This window comes from Myxine glutinosa, chromosome 4 (genome assembly GCF_964187855.1).
Source record: "Myxine glutinosa chromosome 4, kmMyxGlut1.1, whole genome shotgun sequence".
In the NCBI taxonomy this organism is placed as follows: Eukaryota; Metazoa; Chordata; class Myxini; order Myxiniformes; family Myxinidae; genus Myxine; species Myxine glutinosa.
Window position 1 is genome coordinate 72,111,027 of NC_136264.1, and position 14,526 is coordinate 72,125,552.

A 14,526-nucleotide genomic window follows, 5' to 3' on the forward strand; every position below is an offset into this window, starting at 1 on the left:
AAGACCTGAATGGTAATTCACATACATTCACATAAATATGTAACAACAGAGTGTCCATGGAGTAAAGTCCATGGAAAATTCCATTCCAGACATCATTGTACTTTTTCATGAATGCAAAGAGCTTATTAAATTTTCCGTAAATTAACAGTACATGGGATTTGAACCTGGGATTCCACCATAAGAAGCTATGTGCTTAGATGGACGGATCAAACAGGCAAACCAACATTTACATTTACAACAGATATATCAGTTGGACTGAACCGTATTACCTTCCTGTGCTCTTGTAAACGCTCGGTCGATGTAAATTTTCTATTACACAGAGAACAACAAGGGCGCCTGCGTGGACTTCCTGAATACAGATCAGGGAGACATAAATGACAGGTTACATGGAACACAACTACAATACAAAAAGGGAGAGGGTAAACTTTTGATGCCCTTCGTTAATTAAAAGAACAAAACGTAAAGTTCAAATTGTTATACAAGAGTATTCATGAAAAGTCAGCGAAACTTCCTTTGTGCCAGATAACTGCAGTTCATAACAATTACAACCTGAACAACCATGCTCGTGATGAAAGGCACTTTCTAGCTGAATGCATGATGGAAAAAGTCTTCGAGGAAAAACAAGATGCTTTACCAAGGATGATATTATCCTCAATGAACATCTGTGCGATGTCTTGGAAGGACACATCAAAGTCTGTACAGAAGCTATCAGAGTGGTTCAACGAACACACGATATCTGATGGTATCGTCTCTGCTCTCAAATGGTCAATGAAAGCTGAGCATACCAAATATGGAAATACATATATATATATATATATATATATATATATATATATATATATATATATATATATATATATATATATATATATATATATATATTGTTGCGGATATGAGGATTGCATTTTTTTGATTGTGTGTATTGTAGTGGTAAATTGTTGTGTAACATTGGTTGGATATGGCCCCTCCTGCCTCCAGAGTTGTGTAAAGGTAAAAAGGGCGTCTCGGTAGTTAATTCCATGAAACACCACATTGAAGGACCCGATAAAACCCTTGTTCAGTAGCTTATATCTTATTATGTGTTTTAGAGTAAGGCCTTGTCTTCCATTAGAATGACACTCCATTGCACCGAATCAATTAAGAATAGCTCCCCTTCAATCATTCCATTTCCCAGCCAAACTCTCCATCTGTGGGTAAAGCAGTTCACAAGCGTGGGGTGCACGCCCTCTCATTTCGCTGCGATAGTGAATATGTGCTCCGTGCTCTGTTTGGACAGAAGGGTGCGACGATCGCTGGGAGAAGATACACCAGAGATACGGCAGATGAGTCCAGGTGCGTAAGAGGGTTCGCAGTCCACCGGGAGAGAGTTCAGAGTTGCACCGGAGTTGCGTGAGAGATACGAAAAGCCTTTGACAAAGAGCCGCTTCAACCAGCCCCGTTTCAACCAGCCGCGTGGTTTGGGCACTCCACCACTGTGAGGATGTCGGCCAGGTGAGGCCGCAGGTGGGCTCTGGGAGCCGGTAGAGTTGTTGTGGATGGGGCCCGAGGATCCGGAGGACGGACCCGGGTAGCCCAGTGCCAAAGGGCACCGAGTGGGGTGACAGAGCCAGGAGGGGCCTTCCCCAGTAGATAGGTTAGGTTAAGGAGCAGGTAAGCTCGGGTGGCAACTACAGTGGTGGAGGTGTGCAGGTGGGTAGACCGGCTGGGAGAGCTACACGACCCAGCCCGGAAATTGTGCAAGGGCACCGGGAGATGAATCGGGGGAGTGAGACCCCAAATTGAGAAGCACCACAGTTTGGTCAATGGGAATTGGTTTTTAGAACCCATAGTGTAAATTGGCCAATGAATTGGCAGGGAGAGACCCCGGGTAGTGTAAAGTGTGTTAAAGTCATTTCGAGGATAGTTAGGATTGAAGTCTCCTCGCACCATCTACATGCACTCACCTGAGGTAAAGATGACGTACCTCCACACCATGCCATGTTTATTTTTATGTGCAAATGTTTTGGATTGTGAGACACATCATGACGTGGGTGTGACATTGTGCTGATGTTCCATCTCTTCCTCCTTATGAGGATTGATGATGAATTGGGTGATGGCAAATTTTGGCTAGAAGGATTGTGGTGACGAATTTGGAATAGAAGAAATATGGGGAAGACGTGACAGTAGCGACGAATTTGTAAATGTGTAGATTTTTGTACATATGAGGTAAGGGCAAGGGTAGTGTAGGTGACAGGGGGGTGGCGTACGGTAGGGACGAGCTTTCTCACTTCGCCCTCCGTACGCATTTCACCTTGCATTGCCTTATTGATGTGTACCCTTTTGACCTTACCCCTCGCTCATCTGTCTTCCCCCTTTTGTCTCCCACATGACCTGTGCGCCATTGGGCGCCGAGGGGAGCGTGCGTGAGTCCTCCATTGTGCGCCCGGAACTCCCAGAACCAGCTGTCTGCATCGATGCACCACATTATGGACCACATGTCAGTGGCCGAGCACCACTTATGGACCCCATGGGTTGGGGCGTGGCCCCTCTGCTGGAACCGGCCATGAGGGCCCGAAATCTTGCTGGCGGACCTTGGCCACAGGGCACCGATGCCCCACAGGTGAACCACACGTAGTCGGCCCTGGGGGCCATAAATAAAATAAATAAAAATGGACACGTTGGGTGCATTTCATTTTATGCTCAAATAGGCCGCCAGTAAGAAAATGAGAGAAAAAGACAACAACTGGAAGAAATAATAATAGCCAGCAGAGGGAGCCGAAGAGCAAGAGACCACCTGCAGGGTTAGGGGTTGTTGATTTATTTTTATAATTGAACATTCATTGAACAGTGATGACTGTGCACCGATTGGTGCTTGAGGGTGTATTGGTGCGTTTTTGGGCGCTTTCATGGTGCATTGATGCAGAGCAGACTGTCTCCCCCCCAGAAAGAATGATCACAGGTCCTGGGTTAGTTTTGTAAATAAAAGTAGCGGCAATTGTAAATAATGCTCCCCACCGTCAGTGTGTAGTTTGAAGACCATTCCGCAATTCGGTTAACTGTGGGCGTGAGTCTGTTAGGCAGGGTGCAATGGAGCAGCGGGACACATCTATTTATGTTTTAAAACTGTCGCACTCAGGGTCAGGTTAAAAGTAGAGGGAACTACACCTACGTGTCACACTAAATTAAAGTTATAGGCACGGGACGTGCCTAAGAGGAGGAGGGTGCAGTGTTGCGGAAATGAGGATTGCATTTTTTTGATTGTGTGTATTGTAGTGGTAAATTGTTGTGTAACATTGGTTGGATATGGCCCCTCCTGCCTCCAGAGTTGTGTAAAGGTAAAAAGGGCGTCTCGGTAGTGAATTCCATGAAACACCACATTGAAGGACCCGATAAAACCCTTGTTCAGTAGCTTATATCTTATTATGTGTTTTAGAGTTAGGCCTTGTCTTCCATTAGAATGACACTCCATTGCACCGAATCAATTAAGAATAGCTCCCCTTCAATAATTCCATTTCCCAGCCAAACTCTCCATCTGTGGGTAAAGCAGTTCACAAGCGTGGGGTGCACGCCCTCTCATTTCGCTGCGATAGTGAATATGTGCTCCGTGCTCTGTTTGGACAGAAGGGTGCGACGATCGCTGGGAGAAGCTACACCAGAGATACGGCAGATGAGACCAGGTGCGTAAGAGGGTTGGCAGTCCACCGGGAGAGAGTTCAGAGTTGCACCGGAGTTGCGTGAGAGATACGAAAAGCCTTTGACAAAGAGCCGCTTCAACCAGCCCCGTTTCAACCAGCCGCGTGAAGCCCTGACGGGGCAGCGAGTGACCATGCCGGTGTGCGCTGTAAAGCCGAATACAAGGAGCTGCCGGCGTGCGCTGTAAAGCCGAATACAAGGATCTGCCGGCGTGCGCTGTAAAGCCGAATACAAGTAGCTGCCGGCTCCTCGCTTCCCGCCCGGAGTGGACCTGCTCGCTGTGCCCTGTGATTCCACCTGCTCATCCCTCCAAACGATTCCTACCCTTCCATCCATTTGCGTACGTGAGTTTGTTCTGTTCGTGCTGTCCTGGGTAGTAAACTAAGTCAGTATAAGCTAGTAATTTGCACTGTGTTACCTGCTTTTTCATGTCCGCTGTAAATACCCGTGACTGCTCTTTTTGCTTATGTGTGTGTAAATAATAATAAACCCCGTTACTCTTCTGTACGTCTTCTTCTTCCTCCTCTTTGCATTCGTCGTCTTAGTCTTTTCCACATTGAATATCTGTGGCGCGATACGGCCAACGTTTGGGTGAATCGGGGAACAACTGTTCGGTCGCGGAGCCTCCGCTCGGCAAACATACCATCCTTAACCGCGGACCGTAACAATATCTATATATCATATATATATATATATATATATGATATATAGATACTCTCTTCACTCTTGACCCCATCCCCTCCAGCTTTGTCAAGGCCTCCCTTCCTGCTCTCTCTCTCCACTTATCATTGCAACAATAAACTCCTCCCTGTCTACAGGCATCCTCCCACCATCCCTCAAAATTGCTGCTGTTACCCCCATTCTGAAAAAACCTGGACTAAACCCTGACACCCTAAATAACTTCAGACCCATCTCCAACCTACCCTTTCTGTCAAAGGTTTTGGAACGCGCTGTAGCCACTCAACTCAAACATCACCTCTCTGCCAATAACCTGTATGAAACATTCCAATCCGGATTCCGCTCCTACCACAGTACTGAAACTGCTCTCCTCAAAATCACCAACGACCTTCTCCTCTCCTCTGACGCTGGCAACCTCAACATTCTCATCCTCCTCGACCTCAGCGCCGCCTTTGACACCATCGATCACACCATCTTCCTCACCCGACTTGAAACCACCTTTAACATTACCGGCACTGCCCTCTCTTGGATTAAATCATACCTCTCTGACAGACGTCAGTTCATCTCCATCAATAACTGCAAATCCCCCACTGCTCCCCTCCCCCAAGGTGTCCCCCAAGGTTCAGTTCTTGGCCCCCTCCTCTTCATCCTTTACCTGTCCCCCCTCGGTCACTTAATCCGCCGTCATGGTCTCCAATTCCACTGCTTCGCCGATGACATCCAGCTTTTCATCTCCACCAAGTCCATCTCCACCGCCACCCACTCTATCCTGACAAACTGCATCACTGAAATAAAATCCTGGCTTCAAATCAACTTCCTCAAACTTAACTGTGATAAATCTGAAATAATCATCATTGGCCCAAAAACGCTCACCAAGTCCACCCATAACTTTGCCCTCAACATCGACGGTTTCCCAGTATCCACCTCCCCTCACATCCGGAATCTTGGCATCATCTTTGACCAAACCCTCTCCTTCGACAAATACACTAAACAGATCACAAAGACAGCCTTCTTTCACCTGAAAAACATCGCCCGTCTCCGTCCATCCCTCTCCTCCGTGGCTGCAGAAACCCTCATCCACGCCTTCATCACTTCCCGTCTGGACTACTGCAATAGCCTCCTTTATGGTTCACCCTCAACAATCACCAATAAACTCCAATACATTCAGAACTCCGCTGCCCGTCTACTCACCCATTCCCGGACCCGTGACCACATCACCCCCGTCCTTTACAAGCTTCACTGGCTCCACATCTCCCAGAGAATCCAGTACAAAATCCTCCTCTTGACCTACAAAGCCCTCCATAACCTGGCCCCATCCTACCTGGCTGACCTCCTCTCCAGACACACTCCCACCCGCAACCTCCGCTCTGCTGGTACCAACCTCCTGACCCCCCCCCCCCCCCCCCCATCCAGACCAAATTTAGATCCTGGGGGGACAGGGCCTTCTCCATCGCTGCTCCCACCCTCTGGAACTCGCTACCTCACACCATCAGAGACTCCTCCTCACTCACCACATTCAAAACATCACTCAAGACCCACCTGTTCAACACTGCATTCAACATTTAACCCACAGCATCTAACCCCTGACTATATCCTCTCCTTCTCCCTCCTTTGTGCTTTGAATATTTTCCTATTGATTCTTCTTTTTTTGCAATTGTCTTTATGTTTTGCTATGCATTATGTTTTGCACTCTGTCAAAGCGTCTTTGGGCTTCCTGAAAAGCGCTATATAAAATAAATGTATTATATATATATATATATATATATATATATATATATATATATATACATATATATATATACAGTGGAACCTTGACTTACGAGTGCCCCAACTTACGAGTTTTTCGAGATACGAGCCGTCGCTCGGGCGGTTTATTGCTTTGAGATGCGAGCCGAGATTTGAGTTACGAGCTTTCGCCACCCGGTCACGTGGTTATCTTTCCGTGAAAGTACAGTATCTGTCGTATATCGCTGCATTTTTGTTTTCGCATGTTTCTTTTGCTTTTGAGTTTACACCGCCAGGTGGGTTCCGGTCACGTGGTTATCTTGACGTGCACGTACAGTATCTCTGTCGTATAGCGCTGCATTTTTGTTTTCGCATGTTTCTTTATTTTGAGTTTACGCCGCCAGGTGGGTTCCGGTCACGTGGTTATCTTGACGTGCACGTACAGTATCTCTGTCGTATAGCGCTGCATTTTTGTTTTCGCATGTTTCTTTATTTTGAGTTTACGCCGCCAGGTGGGTTCCGGTCACGTGGTTATCTTGACGTGCACGTACAGTATCTCTGACGTCAACTTGTTCAGAGTGCCGGCGATAGCTCGCCTTCTCTTTGTGGAAAACACGGTACTGAGAAGAAGAAGAGGATGATGTGCTTGGATATAAAACACGCAATCGTCGAAAAACATGAGCGAGGTGTGCGTGTTGTCGATTTGGTGAGGCGGATGTGAAGGCAGCTGAAGATTTTATTATAACTGAGAAGAAGAAGAGGATGATGTGCTTGGATATAAAACACACAATCGTCGAAAAACATGAGCGAGGTGTGCGTGTTGTCGACTTGGTGAGGCGGATGTGAAGGCAGCTGAAGATTTTATTATAACTTTTGCCGAACTGATAGAAGCCGAACGATACATCCCCCAGCAAATCTTCAACTGTGACGAGACAGGGCTCTTCTGGAAAAAGATGCCGAGGAGGACGTATATAACGGCAGAGGAGAAGAGCAAGCCAGGCCACAACTTGTTCAGAGTGCCGGCGATAGCTCGCCTTCTCTTTGTGGAAAACACGGTGAGATCCTTAACATCCAACAACTAATGGGACGCAAACGGGGCGCCCAGTTTAGCGGTACACACATTGATGAATCACCCTGCCTGTGATTCACCCATGACAGGTTATAGCTGGGTCGGGATTCAAACCCAGGCTGGACAGTTTAGACTTTAGAGTCAAGTGTGCGTACCTCCAGTCCAGGCCATCCTGCCAACTTGTATGCTGCATACAGGTGAAATATAAAGCGGGAGATATTTTTATATATACTGTATATTTTAAAAAAAATTGGTGTGGTTTTTGGCGGGCTGGTACGGATTAATAGCATTTCAATGCATTTCAATGGGGAAATTTGATTTGAGATACGAGCAATTTGAGTTACGAGCTCGGTCACAGAACGAATTAAACTCGTAAGTCAAGGTTCCACTGTATATATATATGTATATATATATATATATATATATATACAGTGGAACCTTGACTTACGAGTGCCCCAACTTACGAGTTTTTCGAGATACGAGCCGTCGCTCGGGCGGTTTATTGCTTTGAGATGCGAGCCGAGATCTGAGTTACGAGCTTTCGCCACCCGCCACCAGGTGGGTTCCGGTCACGTGGTTATCTTGCCGTGCAAGTATCTCTGCCGTATATCGCTGCATTTTTGTTTTCGCATGTTGGTTATTTTGAGTTTACGCCAGCCGCCACCAGGTGGGTTCCGGTCACGTGGTTATCTTGCCGTGCAAGTACAGTATCTCTGCCGTATATCGCTGCTGTTTTGTTTTCGCATTTTGGTTATGTTGGAAAATTTCTTAGTTTTAACCACGGGTCCTAAGAAATTGAGTGCCAAGGACAGTAGTGAGAAGAAGAAGAGGATGATGTGCTTGGATATAAAACACGCAATCGTCGAAAAACATGAGCGAGGTGTGCGTGTTGTCGACTTGGTGAGGCAGATGTGAAGGCAGCTGAAGATTTTATTATAACTTTTGCCGAACTGAAAGAAGCCGAACGATACATCCCCGAGCAAATCTTCAACTGTGACGAGACAGGGCTCTTCTGGAAAAAGATGCCGAGGAGGACGTATATAACGGCAGAGGAGAAGAGCATGCCAGGCCACAACTTGTTCAGAGTGCCGGCGATAGCTCGCCTTCTCTTTGTGGAAAACACGGTGAGATCCTTAACATCCAACAACTAATGGGACGCAAACGGGGCGCCCAGTTTAGCGGTACACACATTGATGAATCACCCTGCCTGTGATTCACCCATGACAGGTTATAGCTGGGTCGGGATTCAAACCCAGGCTGGACAGTTTAGACTTTAGAGTCAAGTGACAGGGCTCTTTAGGGCTCTCTTTAGAGTCCTCCCGTCCTCTTTAGAGTCTTTCTCTTTAGAGTCCTCCCGTCCATGGTACACGGAATCTTGTGGTGAGGCTGTTGCCCAGAAACAACTTGCCTTCGTCTCCTGGAAAGCAAATCCAACGGAAGGAAATCTCATTTCCTTTCACAAAGCACGAAACAAGTGTGTGTCCACCCTCAGGAGAGCCAGGAAAAAATATCTCTCCGTTCTCAAGACCGAACTCTCTTATCTGTCTCCCTCTTCCAAATCCTGGTGGCGTCTGGTCAAATCCGTTTCTGGTGTTTGTTCCCCCTCCATCCCCTCCCTTACCTCAAACGGCTACACAGCTGACTCCGCACGTGAAAAAGCTGAATGCCTCAACTCTGTGTTTGCCTCTAAATCTTGTGTCCCAAACCCATCCCTCTCTGTACCCACCATACCCAGTCGTACCCTGCTGCTCCTGGACTCCGTGTCCTTTCCTCCTGACAAGGTGGAAAAGTTTCTGTCAACCCTCGACTCTGATTCTGCAACTGGACCCGACGGCATCAGCCCACGGGTCCTAAAATCCTGCTCTGCTGCTCTATCTCACCCTCTCTCTGTTCTCTTCACCCTCTCTTTTGCTCAAGGTCAACTGCCATCTGCTTGGAAATCAGCCAACATCACCGCTTTGCACAAAAAAGGTGCAAAAACAGATCCTAGCAACTACAGACCAATCAGCCTTCTCCCAATTATCAGCAAAGTCATGGAATCCATCATTGCTTCTGATATGAAATCTTTCCTCTTCTCCAATGGCTTGATCTCTGATCATCAATTTGGTTTCAGACCAGGTCACTCTACTCTGGACATGCTGCTTCTGCTGTCTCAACAATGGATGGAGGTCCTCAATGCCAAACAGGAAATTAGAGCTGTCTCCCTCGACATATCACGTGCCTTCGACACGGTCTGGCACCCCGCTCTGCTCACCAAACTCTCCTCCTTTGGTATCCATGGAAATCTCCACGCATGGCTGGCGGACTTCCTCTCTAGTCGTCGTCAACGTGTGGCCCTGAATGGGTTTCTCTCATCTCCTCTTCCTGTTCAGGCTGGAGTTCCCCAAGGCAGTGTTCTGGGCCCCGTGCTTTTTCTGGTCTTCATCAATGATCTCTCTGACTCTCTCGAAAATCCTCTCTATCTCTTTGCTGATGACTCCACTCTCTGCCGCTCCATTCCTCTTCCCTCAGATCGGCAGTCTGCTGCCTCCTCACTCTCTGAAGACCTGGACAAAATCACAGACTGGTCAAACAAGTGGAACATGTCTTTCAATCCTGACAAATCTCACACTCTTACTATGTCTCTCCGAAAAGATCGACTGGACAACCCTCCCATCTACTTTCTCAACAATCCTCTCCAAGAAGTTCTGTCGCTCAAGATTTTGGGTCTCACTATCTGCCATGATCTTTCTTGGGAAAACCACATTTCCAAGCTGGCCTCCAAAGCCAGTCGCCGACTGGGCATCCTCCGTCGTGCGAAGTCCTTCCTCGGCACACCTGAGCTCCTCACCACATACAAGGCTTTCATCCGCAGCTCAATGGAATACTGTTCTCCCCTATGGGCCGGTGCTCCTGCCTCACACCTAGCTCGGCTTCACGCTGTTGAAACCAAAGCTTTCAGAATTATTGGAATCTCCCGCGATGAAGCTATCTCTGAGGGCCTTTCACTCACTCACCGCAGGCAGGTAGGTGGTCTTTCTGTCTTCTACCGACTCCTCTCTGGCCTTGCACCCCCAGCTCTCTCTGTGCGCTGTCCCCCAAATATTCCTACAGGTCGCACAAGATCTGCCAGCAACCCTCTGATGGTTAAACTGCCGAAATCTCGGCTCTCCGCTCACCTTCACTCTTTCATTCCTCTTTTCTCCCGCCTCTGGAACAAACTCCCTCACTCCCTTCAATCCCACTCCTCCCTCCAGGTCTTTAAAACAGCTGTTCACCACCATCTCTTATCTTCCCCCATCCAAAACCTTGATCTTTTCTACCCCCGCTAATTCACCCCAGATCCACCTTGTTTGAAATTCCAACTTCTTTCCTGGAATTCCTGGCAGTGTCCATATGTTTTATACCTCTCCCACTGCCCCCTTCCCACGCCCCCCCCCCCCCCAAAGCCCTCGCCCTCTCTCAGATCTCTCGATGTCTCCATGTCTCTCGGCCCCTGCTCTCAAATGTTGTGTTTGTGTCCTTCCCCCTCTCTCCCCATCTTGTCTACCGCTCCCTATGTTATATGTTTTATGTGTCGGTTTGTCTTTCTGTGTGATTAATGTTCGCTCTTTCACGAGCCTCGATATTGTATACAAAACAAAAAAAAAAAAAAAAAAAAAAAAAAAAAAAAAAAAAAAAGTGTGCGTACCTCCAGTCCAGGCCATCCTGCCAACTTGTATGCTGCATACAGGTGAAATATAAAGCGCGAGATATTTTTTATATATACTGTATATTTAAAAAAAAATTGGTGTGGTTTTTGGCGGGCTGGAACGGATTAATAGCATTTCAATGCATTTTAATGGGGAAATTTGATTTGAGAAACGAGCAATTTGAGTTACGAGCTCGGTCACAGAACGAATTAAACTCGTAAGTCAAGGTTCCACTGTATATATATATATATATATATATATATATATATATATATATATATATATATATATATATATATATATATATATATATATTGTAACGGTTTTGAGAAGTGGGTAACGAATTTGAGAAGTGTAACGGTTTTTAAGAAGTGTAACAATTTTGGAGGAAGTGTAACGAATGTAAAAAAGTATGGTTTTGTTATGTGTAAACACCCTCGTAATGTAAATAATGGTCGCAGCCGTCCTCCTAGTTAATTCCATGAAACTTACACGCAGGTCACGATATATCTTTTTAAATAGTGTATTTCCTTATTCCATGTAGGCTAAATATGTGTTTCCCACTAGATTGACTTTGCATTGTATCAAACAAAATAAGCGTAGGCCCTTGCAATTTCCCCAAACATCTCCGCTCTCCAAAGTTCCTTTCAAAAGGGTGCGAGTTGTGTTCAATCCCGCAAGCCGCCATTGCCCATGTGCTAATCTCGGAGAAGAAAGGCGTGTCTCCACCTCGTCATAGAGGGGAGGAGTGAGCCAGAGGGTCGCATGGCCAATCAGCACCGCGGTGAGCGACCCGGTAGGCGTGCCCTCGCAGCCGGCGGCTTGATTCCGCCTGAGGTGATAAAAGCGACTGTAAGGGACTGCTTCAGGAGATGACCTGGGAGAGGAGCGAAGAGGCGGCACCAAGGGGAGCGGTGAGATGCGAAACGCTCCAAGCCAAAGAGGAGAGGTACTCGCAAAGGAAACCAGCTTTGGAGAGACGCGCTGAAAGGAGGGAGACGGCTCCACCAGAAGAAGAGGAGCAGGTGTGCCGAGCCAGCGCGTGACGTCTACAGCAGCGGATACGCGACGGAGGGTTTTCCCGCCAAAACCCGCGAGGAATTGAGAGCTGCTACCTCCGACCTTGCCTCCCTCTCCAGCAATCCACCTCAAGCCCTACCTGCCTGCAATATCCCCCGAGTAAGTGTGAACGTCGTCTGTCCTACTCGTTGTCTTGGGGTTAAGTAAAATGAATAGTTTAAGCTAACAATGCACTGTGTGACTGCTTCTTCCATCCATTGCTGTAAATAATTTTGGTCGCTCTTTCTTTTTGCTTGTGTGTGTATAATAAATCTGTTCTTCCTCCGTACTCTGTCTTCTTCTTCTTTTTCATTCTCTTTCGGTCGTTTTAGAGGTTTCCCGATTGAATATCTGCGGTGCGATCTGGTCAACGTTCGGGTGGAATCGGGTTCTAATCGGGGAGTAACTGTTCGGACGCGGTAATACACCACCGCTCGGTCAATATAACATCTTTAACCGCGTCTGTAACAATTGGTTGTCAGGAGTTGGATTCGGACCTGGGACTAAATTTGTTAGGCCCAAATTTTGGAACACCAATTGTGTTATAGCAGTAACAATTGGTGTCGGGGAGTGAGATTCGAGGCCCGAACCAAATTTTTAAAACGTGTAAAAAAAAATTTTGGTCAAAATTACGAGCTGACGAAATTTGTTTTGTTTTGAAGCAAAACCCGAATTTTGAGATCGCGCCATGGACAATCAAGGCGATCGGATGTCGGTGGGAGAGATAGACAGGGTGGAATCGACCCAGGACCTCGGGGAAATGTATGTGGAGGAAAGAGAGGAGGAGAAAAATAGCAATGTGGTTGCGGAGGTTTCAGACGCACAAAATGGCGCTCTCGCGCACGTGGTTGAGGGGGCCACGGTCGCGGAACCAATGAGCACGGCCCAAATACAAGCCTTCATGGCCCAGTTCATGGTGGAAATGCAGAAAAAAAACGACAGTATGGAACAAATGGAAAACAGAAGGAGGGCCGATAGTGAACAAATGGAAAACAGAAGGAGGGCTGATAGTGAAAAAATGGAAAGCAGAATTATGGGGCAAATGGGGGTAATGAGGGACGAAGCGAGGGGTACCGGTGAGGAGTTAGACAAGAAATTTGGGAAGTTCGACAATAATTTTGAGGAGTTAGACAAGAAATTTGGGAAGTTCGACAATAATTTTGAGGAGTTAGACAAGAAATTTGGGAAGTTAGACAATAATTTTGAGGGGTTAGACAACGGGATAAAAGAGGTAAAGAATGGGTTAACGGGGGTGGAAAACAGAATGGCTGCCCAGGAGAATCAGTTAGAGGGGGTGAAAAATGGGTTAATGGGGTTAGAAAATAGGATGGAGGACAAATTGCGGGAAATAGGGGAACAATCTGCCAGGGAAATCAAACAAATGGGAGAGCAGATAGAGGAGGTAAAAATCGGGGTAGAAACCAAATTGGATGCTCAGAGGGATGAATTGGGACAGATGAGGGTGGCATCTACAAAAGAGATGGAGGAGATGGAAGAGGGGATACGACGAGGTGTAAGTGAGGAGGTTTCGGGGCTACGCGAGGAGGTAAAGCGAGGTGAGAAGCGTATGGAGAAAGAAGTGAGGAATAATACGGCGAAGTTACAAGGGGGAATAGAAGATCTGACAGAGGAGGTGGAACAGCTGACGGAGGGACAAAAAGAACTAGTGGAGCAGGTTCAAAAGAACACTGCGGTACTAGGAGGGTTAAAGGCGACACAAAAAGAAATTAAAAACGAATTAATAGCGACGCAGAGGCAATGTCAGATGGTACGGGAGGAACTGACAATGAGGGTGGACGAGGTGACAGAGATAATGGAGACAAAGGACCGGCAGGTGAGGATGCACATAGAGACGGTCACGGTAGCCTTAGAGGACGAACTTGAAGAGACGCACCGAGAAATAAAAGAGGTTAAACAAAAATTAGAGGAAGTGGAAGAAGAGGTGAGTGAAATTAAGAAGGGACGGACAGAAACTAAAAGAGAAATCCAGGAGGAGGTGATGGAATATGTGCAAGGTCGGTGCTCAACTCATAATGTGATGCTCACTAACCAAATAAAGAGTTTGCAGGTGGCAAAAGAGGTGCGGAGACGAGGTACGGAGGTGAGTGGCAATGTACATGATGTGAGGAAAGCTTCAGTCGGCTTGGGGATTGGTTTGGATCCGGGTGTTCGTGAGAGGCCGTTGGTGAAGTGTGCGACAGGTCTGGTGTGCGAAAAAAGAGGTGTGCGAGAATGTCCGACCATGGGATGTGTGAGGAAAAAGTGCACGCCAAGGAGTGAGTGTGCTGTCGAGAGTGAGTCGGTAGTAGCGCGTGTGCGAGGGAGCACATGGAAGCGCGGTGTGGGGAGTGTTACGGAGGAAGTAACGAAAAAGTGTGCGCAAGAGGATGCGCGAGAAAGGTGTGTAACGGATGGGTGCATGGGGAAAGCGCATGCTGTCAAGCGTGAGGGAGAATGCGCGCCTGTGGTGAGTGTTACAGAGGGTGTAACGGGAGAGTGTGCGCAAGAGGATGCGCGAGAAAGGTGTGTAACGGACAGGTGCACGAGGAAAGAGTGTGCTGTCGAGAGTAAGGGTGAGTGCGTTGTCAAAAGTGGTGGTGAGAGTAGTGAGAGTGACACGGAGCGTGAGTTGGTTGTGGCAGGTGAGCGAGG

General features: G+C 47.3%; 1 protein-coding gene across 1 annotated transcript in view; it reads right to left on the reverse strand.

Annotated features, from left to right (window-relative positions):
- Nucleotides 1-14,526, reverse strand: part of PRDM5 (PR/SET domain 5) — a 160,596-nt gene that overhangs the window by 94,716 nt on the left and 51,354 nt on the right. The window contains exon 7 of the mRNA XM_068112530.2: nucleotides 270-349. Coding sequence (XP_067968631.1) covers nucleotides 270-349 — 80 coding nt within the window. The remainder of the gene's footprint in view (nucleotides 1-269; nucleotides 350-14,526) is intronic.